The sequence below is a fragment of the Neolamprologus multifasciatus genome, chromosome 3 (assembly GCF_963576455.1).
Source record: "Neolamprologus multifasciatus chromosome 3, fNeoMul1.2, whole genome shotgun sequence".
NCBI lineage: Eukaryota > Metazoa > Chordata > Actinopteri > Cichliformes > Cichlidae > Neolamprologus > Neolamprologus multifasciatus.
The window spans coordinates 1509079-1532430 of record NC_140441.1 but is presented as its reverse complement, the minus strand read 5'-3'; the positions used below and the strand labels follow the sequence as shown (position 1 = coordinate 1532430).

The 23352-nt window shown below is 43.5% G+C and overlaps 3 protein-coding genes across 3 annotated transcripts in view; 2 read left to right on the top strand and 1 right to left on the bottom strand.

The window, feature by feature from the left end:
* Nucleotides 1-20559, top strand: part of LOC146520984 (uncharacterized) — a 49935-nt gene extending 29376 nt beyond the window's left edge. The window contains exons 5-10 of the mRNA XM_085148584.1: nt 13439-13690; nt 14411-14488; nt 14630-14686; nt 16453-16518; nt 18509-18553; nt 18632-20559. Coding sequence (XP_085004710.1) covers nt 13439-13690; nt 14411-14488; nt 14630-14686; nt 16453-16518; nt 18509-18553; nt 18632-18639 — 506 coding nt within the window. The 3' untranslated portion in view covers nt 18640-20559. The remainder of the gene's footprint in view (nt 1-13438; nt 13691-14410; nt 14489-14629; nt 14687-16452; nt 16519-18508; nt 18554-18631) is intronic.
* LOC146520986 (uncharacterized) lies at nt 2280-7346 on the bottom strand. The gene has a single exon (XM_085154414.1). It carries the CDS (start codon nt 7323-7325, stop codon nt 5688-5690), a length of 1638 nt encoding a protein of 545 aa, XP_085010540.1. The 5' UTR covers nt 7326-7346; the 3' UTR covers nt 2280-5687.
* LOC146520985 (uncharacterized) lies at nt 7773-13445 on the top strand. The gene is made up of 4 exons (XM_085146559.1): nt 7773-8001; nt 12601-12642; nt 12775-13032; nt 13107-13445. The coding sequence occupies exons 1-4, from the start codon at nt 7773-7775 to the stop codon at nt 13391-13393; spliced, it is 816 nt and encodes a 271-aa protein (XP_085002685.1). The 3' UTR covers nt 13394-13445.
* Nucleotides 20560-23352: the final 2793 nt, after the last annotated feature.

Genomic DNA, 23352 nt, shown 5'->3' with positions numbered 1-23352 from the left:
GATATCATCTTCCTTCTCTGAAGATTTTGTTCTTTTCTCCTCTGGCAGTTGTTTTGATGGAGTTGACGGCGCCGAGTCTGCTCCCCGTTCTCGCTTGTTTAGGCCCACATTGGCAGCTTCAGTGCTAGCATAGCCATGGTCACTGACTTTAGCATGCGAAGACGTCTTAACATTGGGGTTTGACGGCACAAATTGCAGCTTTGCATTCTTAATAACCTTTTGGGCATCCATAGTTAAAATTTGAGTGGAAAGAGAATAAAGTTACTTAGCAAATTTTGCGGTCTTTCAGAGCTCCTGAAAAAACACGACTGTTCAAGCCGCCATCTTGGTGCAACCCCCCCTCCCCCTTTGAATGTAGACAATCCGAATGTTATAGTTTCTTTCCACTGTGTTCCTGTTAATGATAAACTACAAATGTACCCTAAATTACTAAAATATCGATATTTTAATGTGAGAATCAATTCTAGAACATAAATGACTGGTATCGGAGGAATCGATATTTCAGGATTGATCCGCACATCACTAGTGATTTCACCAGGTGATAATATATACAAAGTGTTTGGGAGAGGGGTCCATGGCTCCAGGGTCTGAGGGGGAGGGGAAGGGTCCGAAAACACACTCCACTCTCACAGCAACGATCCCACTCCTTTTTCTCCAACGCTCCTCTCGCTCACTCGCTCACTCAAAGATACAGGGACGGGTCCAGGGAAGATCTACACACACACAGAAAAATCCAATTAATACAAGGTTGCACGAAGACTAACAGGCTCAGACTTGCTGATCACAGAATAACTGATGCTGGTGGCTCAATGTTCCAGCAACGAGTAACGTAGGTCTACCATCTTAAGAAGTTCTTCTGATTTCACGTCTTTCCAAAAATCTGTCATATTATTACACAGTGTTTTCTTGGCCAAAGAATCTGCTCTCAGCATTTTCTCATTTTTAGTTTTAAAGCGAACAGCGTACTTGTATCTGGCATCCACGCGTTTTTTTCTGTTCAAATTCTGGGCCTTGTTTAGGTCTTCCAGCCATGGCCCAACATTTATAAGCTACATGGGCTTCATCACGGTACATGGAAACGTGTTCTTTACAGGTCTGATGGTTTAAAACAAAACATATCCATGTGTTAGACTGGCCCAGTCAAAGTCCAGATCTAAATCCAATCGAGAATCTGTGGCAAGATCTGAAAACTGCTGTTCACAAACGCTGTCCATCTAATCTGACTGAGCTGGAGCTGTTTTGCAAAGAAGAATGGGCAAAGATTTCAGTCTGTAGATGTGCAAAGCTGGTAGAGACAGACCCTAAAAGACTGGCAGCTGGAACTGCAGCAAAAGGAGGTTCTACAAAGTATTGACTCAGGGGCTGAATAATTACGCACACCCCACTTTGCAGTTATCTATTTATTTGTAAAAAATGTTTGGAATCATGTATGATTTTCGTTCCACTTCTCACGTGTTCACCACTTTGTGTTGGTCTTTCACCTGGAATTCCAATAAAATTGATTCATGTTTGTGGCTGTAATGTGACAAAATGTGGAAAGGTTTAAGGGGGCCGAATACTTTTGAAAGCCACTGTAGATTGTTTATCAAACAGTGTAGCACATTCATACAGAGCAGTCACTATATCATCATACATGGAGCAGAGTTCATGTTTATGCACAGCATTCTTACAGTTTACATCCTTGCACAAAACAGCTTCTTTGGGCAAAGAAATGTTGTTCAGATGTATATCGGTATTACTATGATAAGCTAAGACGTCCCCTTCACTAAATGCTGACCAGTCCAATTTTACACTGGTAGCAATATTAGCAATATTATTCCCAGTTGTTGCAGGCATTTGTCCCACATTCACAGTAAAACCAAAAGGTATATGGTCTGACACAGTTACCTCATACCTAATAGTCATGTTTGCTAAAGCTGCATGTCCATCAGCTGTACAGATACAGTGGTCCAGCCATGATGTACTATGCCAGGCTTCACTTATGTATGTATAGCTGTCTGCAGGCAATAACACTTTGGTAGACATGATAAGATTATTATCTTCACAAAAGTGGGCTAAGTGGTTAGCAAACTGAGAACTGGTGTCTGTGAGATCAGCATTAAAATCACCCAAAAACATATATGCTGTAAGTATCATTATCTTGAATAAATGCATTAATAAAAGCCAGCCTACTGAGGTATTCCTCCTCATTTTGACAAGATTTATAGGCAGTATAAATATTAAGAATAATAAAACTACTATTATTCTGTGTATATTGTATACCAATACACCAGTCTACATCCAGTCTAATTGGCTTTATCACTGGGTCTGGTTTTTTTTTTGTCCTAAAGAAACTGTTGGATATTATGGACAATGCTGGGCATCCTCTGCACACAGCCATAAACAAACAGAGGAGTCTGTTCAGTGACAGGTTGCTTCTCTCAAAGTCAAGAACCAACCGACTCAAAAACTCCTTTGTCTCACACGCCATCAAACTGTTTAACTCCTCCGTGGAGGGGAAACAGGAGGACAAAGGAGGGCGGGAACAACTAAGCTGTAGTGCACTTTTCACTGTGCAATTTTTTTTCTATATTCAGCGGTGCAATAGACTCAAAATAGTTGAAATGTGCAATTCCCTGGTTATTCCTATTCCTATTTATCGCTATTGCTATTATATACTTTGTATTTAAATATGTCTCTGTATTTGTATATGTGTATACAGTGGCTTGCAAAAGTATTCGGCCCCCTTGAACTTTTCCACATTTTGTCACATTACAGCCACAAACATGAATCAGTTTTATTTGAATTCCACGTGAAAGACCAACACAAAGTGGTGAACACGTGAGAAGTGGAACGAAAATCATACATGATTCCAAACATTTATTACACATAAATAACTGAAAAGTGGTGTGTGCGTAATTATTCAGACCCCTTTGGTCTGAGTGCAGTCAGTTGCCCATAGACGTTTCCTGATGAGTGCTAATGAATAAACAGAGTGCACTTGTGTGTAATCTAATGTCAGTACAAATACAGCTGCTCTGTGACGGCCTCAGAGGTTGTCTAAGAGAATATTGGGAGCAACAACACCATGAAGTCCAAAGAACACACCAGACATGTCAGGGATAAAGTTATTGAGAAATTTAAAGCAGGCTTAGGCTACAAAAAGATTTCCCAAGCCTTGAACATCCCACGGAGCGCTGTTCAAGCCATCATTCAGAAATGGAAGGAGTATGGTACAACTGTAAACCTACCAAGACAAGGCCGTCCACCTAAACTCACAGCAGAACAAGGAGAGCGCTGATCAGAAATGCAGCCAAGAGGGCCATGGTGACTCTGGACGAGCTGCAGAGATCTACAGCTCAGGTGGGGGAATCTGTCCATAGGACAACTATTAGTCGTGCACTGCACAAAGTTGGCCTTTATGGAAGAGTGGCAAGAAGAAAGCCATTGTTAACAGAAAACCATAAGAAGTCCCGTCTGCAGTTTGCCACAAGCCATGTGGGGGACACAGCAAACATGTGGGGGACACAGCAAACATGTGGAAGAAGCTGCTCTGCTCAGATGAGACCAAAATGGAACTTTTTGGCCAAAATGCAAAACGCTGTGTGTGGCGGAAAACTAACACTGCACATCACTCTGAACACACCATCCCCACTGTCAAATATGGTGGTGGCAGCATCATGCTCTGGGGGTGCTTCTCTTCAGCAGGGACAGGGAAGCTGGTCAGAGTTGATGGGAAGATGGATGGAGCCAAATACAGGGCAATCTTGGAAGAAAATCTCTTGGAGTCTGCAAAAGACTTGAGACTGGGGCGGAGGTTCACCTTCCAGCAGGACAACGACCCTAAACATAAAGCCAGGGCAACAATGGGATGGTTTAAAACAAAACATATCCATGTGTTAGAACGGCCCAGCCAAAGTCCAGATCTAAATCCAATCGAGAATCTGTGGCAAGATCTGAAAACTGCTGTTCACAAACGCTGTCCATCTAATCTGACTGAGCTGGAGCTGTTTCAAAGAAGAATGGGCAAAGATTTCAGTCTGTAGATGTGCAAAGCTGGTAGATTAGATTAGATTAGATGAAACTTTATTAATCCCTCGGGTGGGTTCCTCCGGGAAATCCAGTTTCCAGTAGCAAAGCACCGAAAGAAGTTGCATGTTACAGATACATTAAGGGGAATGAGAGTAAGGATATAAGCATAAATACACCATATATACACATATATAGATACAGAATATACAATATGGATAAATAGGATTGCTCATTTGAGTGAGTATATTGCACAGTGATTATTGCACAGTCAAATATAAGAAAAAAAGACAAAACAAAAACAAAAAACAAATATTGCAAATATTGCACAGTGTAGAAAAGCACCTACAGCTCAGTTGTTCCCACCCTCCCTTGTCCCCCTGTTTCTCTTCCCTCTCCCCTCCAGTGAGGAGTTAAACAGTTTGATGGCATGTGGGACAAAGGAGTTTTTAAGTCTGTTGGTTTTTGACTTTGGGAGAAGCAGCCTGTCGCTGAATAGGCTCCTCTGATTGTTTACGACCGTGTGCAGAGGATGCCCGGCATTGTTCATAATGTCCATCAGTTTCTTTAAGGTCCTCTTCTCTGCCACTGTCACCAGAGTGTCCGGCTTCATGCAGACCACAGAGCCAGCCTTCCTGATTAGTTTCTCCAGCCTGGATGAGTCTTTCTTTGCTGTGCTGCTCCCCCAGCACACCACGCCATAGAAAAGTACTCCTGCAATCACCGACTGGTAAAACATCCTCAGGAGCTTCGTGCAGATGTTGAAAGACCTCAGCCTCCTGAGGAAGTACAGTTGGCTTTGGCCTTTTTTATACAGGTGCTGCGTGTTGCATGACCAGTCCAGTTTGTTGTCCACCCACAGCCCTAGGTACTTGTATGTGTTAACCACCTCCTCCCCCTCTATCTGAACTGGCAGTGGACCTGGTCTGGACCTCCCGAATTCCACAACCAGTTCCTTGGTCTTTGAAGTGTTGAGTTGCAGGTGGTTTGTGTGACTCCATGTGACAAAGTTCCTCACCAGGCTCCTGTACTCCTCTTCCTGGTCATCCCAGATACACCCCATGATGGCCGTGTCGTCTGCAAACTTCTGAATGTGGCATAATTCAGAGTTGTAGCAGAAGTCAGAGGTGTACATGGTGAAGAGAAGAGGGGACAGCACAGTTCCCTGTGGTGCTCCTGTGCTGCTGACCACAGTGTCCGATGTGATGTCTTTCAGCCTGACGTACTGTGGCCTGTCAGTGAGGTAGTCGGAGATCCAAGTGACCAGGCAGGGGTCCACCTCCATCCTGTTTAGTTTCTCCTGGAGCAGACAGGGTCGGATGGTATTAAAGGCACTGGAAAAGTCAAGAAACAGGATCCTGACCGTGCCTTTTCCCTTGTCCAGGTGTGAGTGGGCTCTGTGTAGGAGGTACAGGATGGCATCCTCCACTCTGACACTCGCCTTGTAGGCGAACTGTAGTGGGTCCTGGGCATGTTGTACCTGTGGTCGGAGGAGGTTGAGGAAGAGCCGCTCTAGAGTCTTCATAAGATGTGACGTCAGTGCCACCGGTCGGAAGTCTTTCAGCTCATTGGGCCGGTTCCTTTTGGGGACCGGGACCATGCAGGATGTCTTCCATAGGGCGGGCACTGTCCCCAGTCTTAGACTGAGATTGAAGACTCGTTGTAGCGGCTCCCCAAGTTCAGCAGCACACGCCTTTAGCATCCTCGGACACACCTTGTCTGGACCTGCTGCCTTTCTGGGGCGAAGCTTCCTCAGTTGTCTCCTGACCTGATCCACTGTGACACTGGGAGATGATTGGGAGGAGGGGGGGAGAGAAGCTGTTGTGCTGTTTAGAGAGGGGTTGGAGAAGGAGGGGGGGGGATGTCATAGTGTCAGGAAGGGGGGGAGCGAGGGAGGTAGGAGAGTGGGGAGAGGGCTCTGTAGTAAAGGTGAGGATGGGGGGGGTTGTGGGCTGGTCAAACCTGTTGAAGAAGTTGTTGAGTTCGTTTGCCTTCTCCACAGTCCCCCCCACTGTGCTGTTCTTGGTGTTGTGGCCTGTGATGGTTTTCACACCATTCCAGACCTCCCTCATATTGTTCCTCTCCAACTTCTGCTCCACCTTCCTCCTGTAGGTGTCCTTTGCTTCCCTCAGGCAGCGTTTCACCTCCCGCTGTGCTGCTTTCATCTCCTCCTTCACTTTGCTCCTGAAAGCCTTCTTCTTCATGTTGAGGACAGCTTTGACTTCCTGTGTTACCCACGGTTTGTTATTAGGGTAACACCGTACCGTCTTAGCAGGGGCGACCGTGTCCACACAAAAGTTGAGGTAGTCTGTAAGACAGTGTGTCGCCCCCTTTATGTCCTCACCATGTGGGCTCAGAAGCACGTCCCAGTCTGTGGTGTCATAACAGTCTCTCAGAGCATCCTCTTTTTCTGGGGTCCATCTCCTGATGGAGCGTGTTGTGACAGGCTGCCTTTGGACGAGGGGTGTGTATTGTGGCTGCAGGTAAACCAGGTTGTGGTCTGACTTCCCTAGTGGGGGGAGGGGGGTGGCTCTGTATGCATCTCTCACATTAGCATACAGTAGGTCAATTGTCCTGTTGCTCCTTGTGGGACAATTCACAAACTGGTGAAAAGCAGCCAGAGTAGAATCCAGTGTGGCATGATTAAAGTCTCCAGATATAATAATGAAAGCCTCGGGGTTTTGTGTCTGAAGTCTTGCTGTGACTGTGTGTATTTTCTCACAGGCAGCTGCTGCGTCGGCCCTCAGAGGGATGTAAACACACACACAGATCACATGACTAAACTCCCGAGGTAGATAATATGGCCGCAAGCTAACAGCTAGCAGCTCCAGGTCCGAACGGCATACCGAAACTTTAACGGAGACGTGTCCAGGGTTACAATATCTGTTGTTAACGTAGACAATAAGTCCCCCACCTCTGCTTTTTCCGCTGGCTTGTGTGTCCCTATCGGCTCTCACGGATGTGAATCCACATAGATCTACGTTAGCCTGCGGCGTTAGCTCGGTTAGCCACGTCTCCGTGAAGATAAACAAACTGCACTCACGGTAGAGTCGGTGGTTGTTCAGAGCACACAGTTCATCAATCTTATTCTGTAACGAGTTCACGTTGCCCATGATCACTGTCGGGATTGATGGTTTGAATCGCCTCCGGTGATCCGCTTTCCTCGCTCCAGCCTTGCAGCCTCTGTAGCTCCTCTTTAGCTCGGCCGGGATATTGTGTCTCATGCCGGTCTGTGCCTTTGTGTTAAGTGCCACGAGCTCCGCTCTTGAGTAGATGAAGGAGCTGGTTGCAGAAGTTTTTAAAAGTGCGTTATCCATAGTATATCTAAGAGGTAGAAAGTAAAAAAAATGGCAGATGTAGCAGGTGGTGGTGCAGACGTAGCTCCGACTTTCAAACGGTCACGATTAAAACCAGAGATATATAAAACAACTGATGGAAGGGTAATTGTAGAGGATGAAATACTTAATTTCCTTGCTGTAAAAATCAAAACTTTAAGTCAGGATGAAATTGTGTTGTTGGCCACGAACACATTTGAATCCGAGGGGATTGAAGCCTCCAAGAAAGTTTTGTTTGAACTCTGCCCCACTACCTCACAGCGGTGCGTCGGATATAAAGGACAGCATAAAGACGCCAACAATATTAAACTCTGTCTTAAAGTGCTGAATGAGTGTGGGGAGAATATCCCAAGATTTGTATCTCATCACCTGGATGATTTGCCGCCTGTTACATACTCCAGCATGGATGTGTGTTGTCTACTACGGCGAATGGACCAGCTGTGTGCTGAGGTGGGTGCTTTAAAACATGTAGTTAAACTACAGGCGGATGTCTGCGAGCAAGTCATGACCAATGCTGTGGAGGTCGACCACCGTGTGACTGCTCTTGAGTGTCGGCCTGAGGTACCGGCTGAGCCTGTTATGCTGAATGCTCAGGGGTCGGGGACCGCTTCCCACTTTCCCCTGGGGAAACACGCAGAGGAGCGGTGGGGGAGTCGAAGTAAAGGCGGCCCGCGCTGAAGGCAGGAAGCCGGAGCTTTGACTGCTTCAAGGACTGGGACAAGCACAGTGTCAGCGTTTTGTCCGGAGATGTTGCTACGTGGTCAAGATCGGGCTCCGACGACAGCCTCAGGTCGTAATATGGAAACTACTGCAACGACGGAGGATCCCGTTGAGACAGTGCTTTCTACATGCTCCCCACAATGGAGTAAAGTTGTGAAAAATGGCAAGCCTCGTCATAAGCTGGAGAAGGTTAATTCGGGTTCAGGAATGCATGCTGTTACCACTGGACACAATAAGAGGCCTGGACCTGTATCGATTATTGGCACTGGAGCTGTGAGTACAATCAGAACTGTGAAAACTAAATTGGTGAGCATGTTTGTCACTAAATTTGCTCTGGATGTAGATGCAGAAACTCTTGCTCTGTATTTGAGAGAGAAACTCAAAAGAGATGTGACCTGTCAAAAAATTGCTGGTAAACGTAGCAGGTTCGGCTCTTTCAAGGTTACTGCTGAATGTAATGATGTGGGTGAAATGTACAATCCTGAACTCTGGCCTGAAGGGGCTCTGGTCCGGCGTTTTTATGAACCTCGTAAGACCGGTACGGTGGTGCCAAGCTCAGGGGATCCAGCAGGGGAGATAACTGCGCCTTTTGGTACCAACGTATCAACATGAAGATGTCTATTAGGATATTATCTTACAACTGTCGTGGTCTACGTTTGGGACAGAGTGCAGGGGACAAAGCTCGACGGATTGTTGTGGACAGTCTGCTTGCAGAATGTGACATTTTATGCTTGCAGGAGACATGGTGTCCAAACAGGACCTGGGAAAACTTAACTGTCTAAATGCAAGTTTTTTGGGAGTGGGGGAATCAACAACTGATCTCAGCACAGCTATAGTCAGAGGCAGAATACCTGGAGGGGTTGCTGTGCTCTGGGATAAAAAAATAGACCCTGTGATAAAGCCCATTAGACTGGATGTAGACTGGTGTATTGGTATACAATATACACAGAATAATAGTAGTTTTATTATTCTTAATATTTATACTCCCTATGAATCTTGTCAAAATGAGCAAGAATACCTCAGTAGGCTGGCTTTTATTAATGCATTTATTCAAGACAACGATACTTACAGCATATATGTTTTGGGTGATTTTAATGCTGATCTCACAGACAGCAGTTCTCGGTTTGCTAACCACTTAACTCACTTTTGTCAAGTTAATAATCTTATCTTGTCTACCAAAGTGTTACTGCCTGCAGATAGCTATACATACATAAGTGAAGCCTGGCATAGTACATCATGGCTGGACCACTGTATCTGTACAGCTGAGGGACATGCAGCTTTAGCAAACATGACTATTAGGTATGAGGTAACTGTGTCAGACCATATACCTTTTGGTTTTACTGTGAATGTGGGACAAATGCCTGCAACAACTGGAAATAATATTGCTAATATTGCTACCAGTGTAAAATTAGACTGGTCAGCATTTAGTGAAGATGATTTCTTAGCTTATCACAGTAATACCGATATACATCTGAACAACATTTCTTTGCCCAAAGAAGCTCTTTTGTGCAAGGATGTCAACTGTAAGAATGCTGTGCATAAACATGAACTCTGCTCCATGTATGATGATATAGTGACTGCTCTGTATGAAAGTGGCACACTGCTTGATAAACAATATAAGCCTAAGAAACTTAACATCAGACCTGGCTGGAAAGAACATGTATCCATGTATCATGATGAAGCTCGCAGAGCTTATAAATTCTGGGCCATGGCTGGAAGACCTAAACAAGGCCCAGAATTTGAACAGAAAAAATGTGCGAATGCCAGATATAAGTACGCTGTTCGCTTTATAACTAAAAATGAGCAAATGCTGAGAGCAGATTCTTTGGCCAGGAAAATGCTGTGTAATAATATGGCAGATTTTTGGAAAGAGGTGAAAGCTCTTAATAACTGTAAACCATCTCTACCATCAACTGTTGAAGGTGTTTCTGGGGCAGATAACATTGCAGCATTATGGAGACAGCATTACAGTGCGTTGTTTAACTGTATAAAAAGTGATCCATATGAGGACAATCTTGACATGAGTAATGACACAATAAGTGTAAGGACACATGAAGTATATGAAGCCATTCATAGGTTGTCTGATAATAAAGCTTCTGGTTTGGATCACATCACTGCAGAACATTTAAAACATGCTAGTTTAAGGCTAGCTCCTCTTCTAGCGCTCTGTTTCACTGGGTTTATGATTCATGGCATATTACCAGACTCAATGCTGTGTATTTTACTGGTACCAGTTATGAAGGACAAAGCTGCAAAAGTGAGCTGTTTGGATAATTACAGGCCAATTGCACTAGCCAGTATTTTATCTAAGGTGTTAGAAATAATCTTGTTTGACAGAGTTAGTGTGTTCATCTCTTCTCTGGATAATCAGTTTGGCTTCAAACCAAAGCACGGCACTGACATGTGCATATATCCACTCAAGGAAATAGTCAGTTTGTATAGGGCTAAAAATTCATCTGTCCTCATGTGTTTCATTGATGCCTCTAAGGCTTTTGATCGAGTGAACCACAGAAAACTTTATGATAAATTGAAGACACGGGGGGTTCCTCAATACATCTTGAGGATTCTCTCTTACTGGTACGCTCATCAGAACATGCAGGTTAAATGGGGAAGCAGTATTTCTGCCCCCTTTGGTGTCAGCAATGGTGTCAGACAGGGTGGGATTTTGTCTCCAATTTTATTTAATTTATATGTTGATGATTTGTCCATACAGCTGAGAGCCTGTAACACTGGGTATATATTAGGTAAAACATTGATAAATCATCTTATGTATGCAGATGACCTGGTTGTTTTTAGTCCAAGCAGTGCTGGATTACAGGATCTTCTTAATGTCTGTACTGAATATGGTGTGCAATATGACATTGAGTACAATGCTGCTAAAAGTGCTGTTTTGATATGTAGAACCAAGCAGGATAAACAGCTAAATTTCCCTTTGTTTAAACTGGCCCAAAAAACTCTTGAAGTTCATAAAAAGGTGAAATACCTTGGTCACTTTATTACTGAGCAAATGAATGATGATGATGACATGTACAGACAACGATGCAAGCTCTATGTGCAGGCAAATACGATTGCACGCAAATTCAGCTTTTATTCACTTCCAGTTAAAGTGGCTTTGTTTAAAGCGTATTGCACACCGCTATATACTGCCCCCTTGTGGTCATCCTACAAACAATGTAGCATGCTGAAGCTGCATGTTGCATATAACGATGCAATGAGAATCCTTTGCAGGATACCTAGAAGTGGTAGTGCCAGCCAGATGTTTGTAGCTGTGGGTGTTTGGACTTTTAAAGCACTTTTAAGAAAGTTAATGTTCAATTTTAGAGAACGACTGGATGGTTCGAGAAACAGTATAATTTTAGCACTTACAGATCCGACAGTGAGTGGTTCCCGTTACTCATCCAGTCTGAGAAAGCACTGGTTAAAGTGTTTGTGTATTTATTGATTTATTTTAAGTAATTGTGTTTTATGTATATTATGGTTTTATATTTTTACAAATGCTTTATATACTTATTTATATACTTATATATATTTAATGGTCTATACCTTGTGTTGGGGGGGGGGGGGGGGGGGGTTGTGTTTCTGTCTTGTTTTTATGGACATGAAGTCTGCCAATAAAGATTGATTGATTGATTGATTGATTGATAAAGTGACTAAAGGAAGGTAAAAAAAAAGTTTGAAAGACTAGTCTAAAACAGTTAAAAGTTAAGAAACAAGTTCAGTGTTGCACAGATACTTGGAAAGGCTGCCGTCACTCCAGCACCATTTTAATAATTGGTAGAGACAGACCCTAAAAGACTGGCAGCTGGAATTGCAGCAAAAGCTGGTTCTACAAAGTATTGACTCAGGGGCTGAATAATTACGCACACCCCACTTTGCAGTTATTTATTTGTAAGAAATGTTTGGAATCATGTATGATTTTCATTCCACTTCTCACGTGTGCACCACTTTGTGTTGGTCTTTCACCTGGAATTCCAATAAAATTGATTCATGTTTGTGGCTGTAATGTGACAAAATGTGGAAAAGTTCAAGGGGGCCGAATACTTTTGCAAGCCACTGTATATGGTATATTTCTAGTTCTGCTTACATTCTTTTACAATTTCTATTGGTGCTGTGCTACTGGAAACAGAAACTCCCAGAAGAACCCACCTGAGAGATTGATAAAATTTTATCTAATCTAATGTTGGAGAGCATCTAAATTCTCTCAGCTGTCCTCCAGGATGTTGGGAATGATTATGCAGTGTTTAGGTGTCCGTCATTTTTTTTTTTTTTTTTTGGTCTAATCTAGGTGTTAAAACATGTTCAATTCTGAGCTAACATTCATTCATTTCCACTCTGTCTCTGCTCACACTCAGCTCCCTCATAACTGTTCTAACTTTCATGTGATTTTGTAATGACTGCAGGCCCATCAGTGTGACTGTCACAAACATCTGCTTATCTGTTTGGTCATATTCACACAGAGAAAGACGCTCCTCACCTGTGCAGGTACACAAGTTGTTGGAGCCTCTGACCTTTACTGACCTCTGACCTCCTGTTGCAGGTGTGTGTGTGCTGCTGCTGTCTGCACCGACTGTTTCTGCAGGTGAGGAGATGGAAGTGAAAACAATCAGTGAGACTCCAACAAGAACACAAACACATTTACTGTGTCTGTGTGTGTGTGTGTGTGTGTGTGTGTGTGTGTGTGTGTGTGTGTGTGTGTGTGTGTGTCCTCCAGTGTCTCTGTCTGTTGGTCCAAACCTTCAGCAGGTCTTCAGAGGATCTTTAGTGGATCTGAGTTGTGTTGATGGTGGACAGACAGCTGATGGATGGACAGTGAAGAGGACCAGAGGAGGACTCACTGAGGACTGTGGGAGGCTTCTTGGTTCCTACTGTGTTGTGGATGTTTCTGCTCCCAGTGAAACCTTCTGGTGTGAGGACTCCTCTGGACAGCAGAGTGACAACGTCTCCTTCACTGTCCAATCAGACACTAGAGGTGAGATGTTCCAGCTGTGTCTCTGTCTCTGTGTGACTCTGCTCTCATTAACTCTGTTTGTCTCTGATGGTCAGAAAAAAGTGTCATCCTGGAGATCCCTGCACTTCCTGTGAGGACAGGAAGTAATGTCACTCTGCGCTGCAGACAGAGGGATGGTGCCACAGTCGCAGCTTATTTCTCCTTCAAAGGAAGTTCTGTTGGTCTTAAACAAGAGCACATCATCACTAACATCCAGCAGGCTGATGAAGGTCTCTACTGGTGTACTACTGATGAGACTGGAAAGTCTCCTCAGAGCTTTCTGAGGGTCAGAGGTCAGAACACTGACATCACTTCCTGTTTAAAAAATGATGTAACAATGTGACCTGATAATAAACTGACTGAACCATCTTCATCATCTCTCCTCCAGATCCTCCCGAAATCATCCATCCTCCTCCTCACTGTCCTCCTCCTCCTCACTGTCCTCCTCCTCCTCACTGTCCTCCTCCAAGCACCTCCACAAACGTTGTTCATCCTGTAAAATCTCCTTTTACTTGTCCTCCCTCTCCTCCTCCTTGTCCTCCTCCATCTCTCGTGGTCCCAGTTGTAGCAGGTCTGGTCTCTGGGCTTCTCCTGGTTCTAGTTCTGGGTTTGTTTCTGTTCCTCTGCTGGAAACTTAAAGGTATGAAAGCTCTCACTCACCTGATATGAACAGGTGTAATCTGATTACTGTGCTGACCTTCTGACCCTACATAAAAATGAACTGACTGGGTCACCTCTGTCCAGATCAGTGGGTTTTACTCATCCAAACATGCAGTCATGGTGGGTTTGAATGAATACTCGAGTGATGCTGTTCAGTGATTCTTCAATTTCCTCTGTGACCTTTCAAAATAAAATGTGTATTTGGGCCGCCCCTGACACATAAATCTATATGATATCTCAGTTTATTCTTTTAGTGTGGAAGATGTCACAATGTAGTGTAAAAAGAATAAATTGGTGACATTACATTTCATCACCTTTCACTTCTTTAGGATTTATCGTAGAGCAAGGCAGAAGAGCTCCAGCTAATTCCTAGAATATGTACATTATATTAAAAACGTTTCTTCAAAGAGTCCATCATATCCAGCACAGAGTGCTTCAGTCTGTAATAACATGTTAGTGTCAACAAGCTAAATGATTGTCTTGGAAAAGCAAAAACTCTAACTAGCTAATCTTCTCAGAAAGTAACATTTAGCATAAATGTTTAATTATGTTGTAAAGTAATAAGTTACTTTTGAAGATAATGTCTCCCAACATTAGCTAACAAAACAAGGACCACAAAGATCAGTCCTAAACACAGATTTCACACATACTGAGGGTCACCACAATCATGTTCATGTGTTTCCCCCTCCTCTCTTTTCAGGAAGTAAAAACCCGTCTCCTCCTCCTGTGGATGTGACTTATGCTGATGTCACGATCAAACAGAGAGCCAACAGGAGAGGTAGGCTGTCACCATGTGTGCTGTCATCAAAATAAGACAAGCATGTTATGTAGCCACATACTGTACTCTTTAAAGCTATGTTAAAAGGAGTACTACTGAAGGCTGAAAACTACTGCCTCTATGAATGTCTGTAAATTCCAGACAAATATCCTGCTGATCTACGAGCCGTCTACTCTGATGTGAGGACTCAAACTTCAGGTACACATGAACATGTCATGTTTCGACTGTGTGCAGGCAGGAGAAGGACCCAAACGCAAAACTCACCACACAGGAATCAAACTCAAAAAGCTGCTTTATTGCAGAATGGCACGAAAAATATAACAAAACTAAACTTGGACATGGATAACTAACACACAGGGAAACACAGCCATGAGGGAGACTACAACACTGACAAAGTGAAACACAGGGCTTAAATACACTGAGGGATATCGAGGGAATGAGACACAGAAGGAGAGCACAGCTGGGAGTAATCAGGCCGGACGAGACAAGGGAAGCAAAACTAGAAACACTCACATGAGACACGGACCTTCAAAGCAAAACAGGAAACACACTGACTGAACTCTAGACATGTAAACCTAAGAGCAACTGGGGAGACAGAACATAGGAACCTGAAACATGGTACAGAAAGGCGCAGTAGACACAACATGGAACACAGTGAAGCCATATTACAAAACCTAAGAACTAAACCTATGATAACCATATCTGAATCCTAGGGAAATAATAACTATAAAGATCAAAACAGCACAACCCACATGAACATAATGAACTCGCAGGGAAAGAGTAAAACTATATACAATGAACATAGAAACACAAGACCTCTTCAAAATAAAACAGGAAACATAAGACGCAGACATGACAACCTGAACTTGACAACGTAAGACACAGACATGAAACACATGAAGGGCAAGGGAGACTTGACAAGGGTTGGAAGACACAAGGGGAATCTAATAACAAAGAACTATAACAACCTAGGCATGATAGAAATGAACTTAGAAAACCTGAAGAGCTTAAACATAAACCATAAACAGGAACATAAACTAAAACTCAAAACGCTGGGTCAAAAGATCGTGACAGAACATAAAACAGGTGGTGATGATGATGATTTTCTCTTACATGTTTGTTCTGTTTTTCTATTATAATTATTATTATCATTATTACTATTCTAATATTCTGTTATTGTTACTCTTAGTTTTCCCCTTCGGCGTGTCCGTTTCCACAGTTAGCTTTGTGTCATCGGTATGTTCATAAGGGATATTTACTGTGAGCATTAAACACAGGAACGTGCAGGCAATCTAAGTTACCTTCTCGGGTAACTTTATTCAATAGAATTGTACTTATATAAGATAAGCTGTACAAGGTTGTGTTCTGTTAGAAATGTTAGAAAAAGAAATGGATTTTAAGACATCAAGCTGTCTCAAAATCAGACGTTTCTGTAGATGTCATGGTTGCCTGTGTGGCAGGCATGGGTAGGACCCAAACACATGAATCGGAGGCAGCAGAAAAAAAGTAGCAGCTTTATTGCTGATTTACTAAACTCAAAGTCAGGTACAAAGAAACATTAAAAGAAACAATAAGAAATAAAAACAAAGATATTATATCAACAAAATAAAATTACAATTCAAATACAAGCGCCATACTCAAGTCCAATAGATGGAAACAACACAACATAGGAACCAGATTAAACGCCTAATTTTGAACATTGCAATCACATAATATTTATGTTTCAATGTGACAGCTACAACCTGCTTCAAGAATATGGAAACAAACTTTATGAACAACCTACTAAATTTTCTCCGATCAAAAAAATTCAACTATTTAAAAAAATAAATCTTAAAAGAATAATAATAAAAAAATAAAAAAACATGACCTTGAGGACTGAAAATCCTCACAGAGCAGCTTGTTTGTAGATATTGGCTGTGACCGAACTCTGTCTCGAGTCACTCCATCCATCTCTCTGTTTTCAGATCCTGAGGACGTCGCTTATGGTCAGGTGGTCATCAAAAGCAAGAAGAAAGCTGGCAAGAGGAAAGGTAACCATAGTAACCACCATAACGACAAAGCATGGCACTCACCATAAGTCAATTCAATTTTATTTATACATTGATATTGATGTATTTATATTTTGGGATTGAATGGTTTGAAGCAATGGGACAGACACCCAGAGCACCCCCCACAGGACACCCCTCAATTTCAGTTCAATTCAATGTTATTTATATAGCACCTAATCACAACAACAGTCACCTCAAGGTGCTTTATATTGTAAGGTCGACCCAACAATAATACATACACTGTAAAAAACCCAACAATCATATGACCCCCTATGAGCAGCACTTTGGCGACAGTGGGAAGGAAAAACTCCCTTTTAACACGAAGAAACCTCCAGCAGAACCAGGCTCAGGGAGGGGCGGGGCCATCTGCTGTGATTGGTTGGGGTGAGAGAAGGAAGACAGGATAAAGACATGCTGTGGAAGAGAGACAGAGATTAATAACAGATATGATTCAATACAGAGAGGTCTGTTAATACATAGTGAGTGAGAAAGGTGACTGGAAAGGAAAAACTCAATGCATCATGGGAATCCCCGGCAGCCTACATCTATTGCAGCATAACTAAGGGAGGATTCAGGGTCACCTGGTCCAGCCCTAACTATATGCTTTAGCAAAAAGGAAAGTTTTAAGCCTAATCTTAAAAGTAGAGATAGTGTCTGTCTCCTGAATCCAAACTGGAAGCTGGTTCCACAGAAGAGGGGCCTGAAAACTGAAGGCTCTCCCTCCCATTCTACTTTTAAATACTCTAGGAACAACAAGTAGGCCTGCAGAGCGAGAGCGAAGTGCTCTAATAGGGTGATATGGTACTACAAGGTCATTAAGATAAGATGGGGCCTGATTATTTAAGACCTTGTATGTGAGGAGCAGGATTTTGAATTCAATTCTGGATTTAACAGGAAGCCAAAACAGGAGAAATATGCTCTCTTTCTAGTCCCTGTCAGGACTCTTGCTGCAGCATTTTGGATTAGCTGAAGGCTTTTCAGGGAGTTTTTAGGACTTCCTGATAATAATGAATTACAGTCGTCCAGCCTGGAAGGAGTAAAAGCATTACTTCTAGGCTTTGTTTGTCTAGAACAGCAGCTGCTTTTACTTTAGCATACATAATAATCTGCATTGACTCAGAGGTGTGTCTAAGGCTACGTTCACTCTGCAGGTCTTGATGCTCAATTCCGATTTTTTGATCAAATCTGATGTTTTTGTCTGCTCGTTCACACTACAAATAAAATGTGACAGCAAACGCGCTCTAGTGTGAACGCTCAAAGCGGCCGCATGCGCAAAAGAAGACGTCACACACAACGCGCTCTGTTTAGACCCAGAGCAACAGTATTGTTTGACTGATGGCCTTAATATAAAGACTTCGGACTTTACGTTTTCCAATTTTTCCTTTAAGTTATTTTGTTATTTACATAATAATGTAAATAACCTAATAATGATCCTTATTGCTGTTTTAGAGGAGCGCTGCTTCAAAGGATAGTTGCAGATTTCTGTCAGAATCTGCAGATTATACAGTACAAAGAAAATGTTCATGTTTCTCCATCGTTGTTCCCAACAGTTTCACTAACATCTACACTGGATGCCCAGGAAGTGCTCACGATGTCTTCTCCGGCGCTGATAGTCGGCGTCTGTCTTGTTTCAGTGACGTAAAAGACGGATTTAATGCGACTTCGCTTTCTAGAACATCAGATTTGTATCGGATTCAGGACCACATACGAAAGTGACCCAGATCGGATTTGAAAATATCAGATTTGTGCCGTTCACACTGTCACACCATGATCGGATAGATGGGTCGCAGAGGGTCAGAAAAATCGGATTTGATGGGCTTTCGCCTGCAGTGTGAACGTAGCCTAACAGAAGCAGAGTATCCACGAATGGCCTTTATGGGGAGCGAGGAGCACCACTGAGCTATGCTGGAAAAAATAAACGTGAAACACACAGACAGGTGTGTGATACTCTAACCCTGTGTGTGTGTTACAGAGCAGTCAGCTGATCCATGTGCTGTGTACTCATCAGTCAGAGCAGGTAACATTTGCACACAGGTGTATTTAAACAAAGGTCAGAGGTGAACAGCTGACATCAGTGATGTTTGTCTCTGAACAGGAAGCTGAAGACAGACTCGGTCTGATGGACGACCTTCATCCTTCACTCTGCTCCTCTTTCAGAGCCTGCTGAGGCATCATCAGTTATTCCTGAATCTTAATTAGTCAGTGTTGATCGTGGAGGAGAAGATTTGTACTTTGAGTATTAGTTTTGCTGTTTTCATTCTTCTACAAACATGTGAATGACTTTAAAGGATCCATATACATGTATTAAAAACGACCTGTGTTTAATAAAAGTTTGTTTAAAAGAATCCCAGATGTGTCTGAATCTGTGTTTGTTACATCTAACAGCCTGTGTCAGTCAGTCCCTGTGAGGTCCTGATGTGTCTCAGACAGTCCTGTAGTCCTGGGTGAATTGATAATGGAGCTGCTGGTTGGTACTTTGCTGTCCTAAACACATCAAAGTTAGTAGTAGTAAATGGACAGTCACTGACTTCCTGACCCACTCACAATCAGCAGTGTAACTTTAGTATGTTTAATGGAGGTATGCATGGTTTTATCTTCATACTGTGAATAATTTCAGACTGACAGTTCCTCATCTATCTCTCTCTCTCCATATATATATGTATATATATGTGTGTGTGTGTGTGTGTGTGTGTGTGTGTATACTAAACAAAATATAAACGCAGCACTTTTGTTTTTGCTCCCATTTTTCACAAGCTGAACTCAAACATCTGAAGATTTTTCTACATACACAAAAGACCCATGACTCTCAAATATTGTTCTCAAATCTGTCTAAATCTGTGTTAGTGAGCACTTTTTCTTTACCCACCTCACAGGTGTGGCACATCAAGGGGCTGATTAGACAGCATCAATAATGTACAGGTGTGCCTTAGACTGCCCACAATAAAAGACCACTCTGAAATGTGCACAGTTTTGCTTTATGGGGGGTTGGAGGGGCAGAAAACCAGTCAGTATCTGGTGTTGCCACCATTTGCCTCACGCAGGGCAACACATCTCCGTCACATAGAGTTGATCAGGTTGTTGATCGTGACCTATGGAATGTTGGTCCTCTTCAATAGCTGTGTGAAGTTGCTGAATATGGGCAGGAACTGGAACATGCTGGCATATACGCCAATCCAGAGCATTCCAAACATGGTCAATGGGTGACATGTCTGGTGAGTATGCTGGCCATGCAAGAACTGGGATGTTTTCAGCTTCCAGGAATTGTGAACAGATCCTTGCAATATGGGGCCGTGCGTTATCATGCTGCAACATGAGGTGATGGTCGTGGATGAACGGCACAACAATGGGCCTCAGGCTCTTGCCTCGCCTCTGTCAGTGCGCCCCAGGGTGGCTGTGGCTACAATGTAGCTGCCATCACCAGTGTGTGAATGTGTGTGGGAATGGGTGGATGACTGGTTGTGTAAAGCGCTTTGGGGTCCTTAGGGACTAGAAAAGCGCTTTACAAATACAGGCCATTTACCATTTACTTATCACGGTACCTCTGTGCATTCAAAATGCCATCAATAAAATGCACCTGTGTTCGTTGTCCATAACATACGCCTGTCCATACCAGAACCCCACCGCCACCACGGGCCACTCGATCCACAACGTTGACATCAGCAAACCGCTCACCCACACAAGGCCACACACGCTGTCTGCCATAAACAGTGAAAACCAGGACTGTGCCAAACGGCATCGAATCAGAGTGTTTGCCCGCTCAAGCCGGTTATGACGACAAACTGCAGTGAGGACTACGAGCATGCAGATGAGCTTCCCTGAGACGGTTTCTGACAGTTTGTGCAGAAATTCTTTGGTTATGCAAACTGATTGTTTGGTTTTTGGGTTTTTTTTGCCTGTCCCGTTTGGATCTTTAGCCATCAGAATTGTTGTCTGAAGGCCAAGAAACATGCCAAGCGGCTTTACTTTACCAAGTGGATCATCATGGCCTTGCCATATTGGTCCATTTGATTGACCTTTATTATAATTAGGTATTTATTTATTTGATTTTCAGTTGTTACAGACAGGACAGACATGACTGGGGGATAGGACAGGGAGAAAGAATGAAAGAAAGAGAGGGAGAGAAAAAAATAGAGGGGAGAAGAGACGGTGAGAAAGGGGGGAAGAAAGAAAGAAAAAGGAAAAAAAAAGAAGAAAAACAAAACAAAACACCAGGATCACCTGTATGGAGATACACCCTCCTGGGAAGAGCTGAGGAGAGCCCCAATCAAGAGGTCACCCAGCAGCCACGGAGCAGAGGCCAGAGGGGGTTGCAGTGACGTGCCCACAGGCTCTGTCGGCAGCCAGCTGTGCCCAGAGAGGACCGGGCCTCAGGCCCAGAGGCCTGAGGCATCCCACCCCTGGAAGGGACCCAGCCAGGCCACAGGCACCAGGGCCCACCAATCAGCCACCAGGAGTGAGCCGGTGTACATGAGTGCCCAGCCCCAGACGACAAGAACCACCAACACACCAACGTCTGAAGGCATCAGCCACTGGCAGGGAGTGTGGTGAGGGGAGATAGGCCTCCGTACTTTGGAGGGCCTGAGATGTTCCCAGAGAGGTTGAGTCTAAGACCCAACCTGACATATAGACACAGACGAACCGGCGCACGCAGACACAAACATGCATTACCATCCCCATATATGTAACGGAGGGAAGGTGATTTTTTTTTCCAGTGTTCGTTTAAAGGAGGGGAAACCTTCCTCCGAAACGGATAGAGCAGTGAAGCCGCCAAGGGAAAGCACACAACTTTAAAACTGTATAATTAAAATATAATTTATTATATTTAAATAGTTAAAAGTGTAAAATGAATTAAAACAACCCTGGCCAGGGAACAACACAATAAAAATCAATAAAACACAACATTAAAATCCGGTGGCGTCCGCCACGATATAAAAGTCACTAAAAAGTTAAAAAATCCAGCGGAGCGGTGCAGGAGGGGAACCCGGCGGCGTCCTCGCCTTCCTTCCCACGTTCTGCGCCCCGGTGCGCTAAAGGAGGGAGGCAGCGGCAGTTACTATTCTTTCAGACAGCTTTCAATCGTTAACAGGGGAAAGTCCAGAGACTTACCCCGGGTGGCAGAGCTCTCAACTCCGCCCGCCGCTTCTTTATAGCTGTCACTCGGCACCGGCCCGTCTCGTCGCCTCCAATTCTCCACAGCCGCATACTCCGGTCTCGCGTTGCTGTAGCAATCGGCCACTCGCTCTGCGTCTCTCGATTGCCGGCGCTGTATCCTCCTCTGTCTGCTTGACGCCAAGCTCCACCAGCCTTCCGGCTTGCAGGCACCGCCACCTGACACCACCTGCCTGCCGTCTCTCAAGCCTCTTTCTCCAAACAGTGTTCCTCAAGCCTTCTCTTTTGTGTGGTCTTCCAGGCCCTCTTATTGGCCTCCGGGACCTTCCAGGTGTGCTCAGGTTGGTAATTAGGTAGGGGCGGAGTCTTTCCAGGACAAGTCATCCAATAATACCGTAAAAAACATGCAATAAAACTCATAAAATATAAACCAATGTACAATATTAAAATATTAAAAACAATAAAACACAGCAAAACATGCATAGTAAAAAAACCTAAAAACTTGTCCCTTTCCACCCCGTGACATATACATAACCAAATACTCAGCACTCACCCAACGTGTAGACAGACACAGGGGTGGAGGAGACTCTGGGGTGAAGGAAAGCAGACCACCTCCTTATCTGCAGTAGCAGGGAGGCCCCGCATCCCAGACCCCAATCCGACGGCCAGCACCTCCTCCCAGCCCCCCAGCCCTGATGACTAACAGAACCGGGGTGAGTGAAGACCCCAAACCTCCTCCGCCTGCTCATATGTAGTGTTGCTGCGTGTTGTTCTAAAGTGCATTTAAAACACAGGAGGGCATGTAGCTACGTGCCAGAGAGCAGCACGGCTCCTCCCGAAAACCCTTAGTGTCTATATGCATTTAAAATTGAGGGTAGGGCACCAGCGCCAGAGGTGGGTTTGAATACACAGAACGTCCTCTGGACGCCGTATAACGTGTCCACCCCCAAGGCCCTATATGTATGTGTTATGAGCAGTGTTGGGTAAGTTATTTTAAAAAAGTTATTAATTACTAATTATGATGCGTAATCATGGGAACAAGTGGGTTTACAAATGGGAGCAAAAGCTGAAATAATGCCTCTACTGAAGCCAATTGCACTAAATGCACTAAATGTGCACTGTTACAAGAATATTTTTCTTTCTATTGTTTTCTATTAATTTATATAATTTTAAGTTAAGCAGGACAGAGTTCTTTTAAAGAAAGATTTACTTTATTCTCAAAAGTTAAGCATGACAGGCTTCTGTTTAAGAAAGAGACCTGTTTTATTGTGTTAATGTTGTCATTTTGAGCTAAAAATAAATGGCTAAATGATCATTTGTTTCCCATGTGTTGATATCACAAAGAATATGCATCTACTTAAATCAAATTCAAATCAAATGGTTAAAAAAAACATTTCACACACAAAAAAAAAGAGCTACAAAATTCACCACACTGGGAAGGGTAAAGACAACTGGGTCGCCCGGCACGCCACGAGGTGTTTTCACACTTTTCTCTCTTGTTTATACACAAAGTTCAAACCTTGGTAGAAACATGCCCAACATTATACAATGAAACCAACTTCAGAGTCACACTGCGAGGGATCAAAGATTTATGTACATTTGACAAGCCGAGAAGGTTTACTTCTTCTTGACCTCACTGATCTGTGTGATAGCTGGAGAGGAAGAGTCAGATGAGGCTGGAGTATTTTTCATCAAAGCTTTATTACC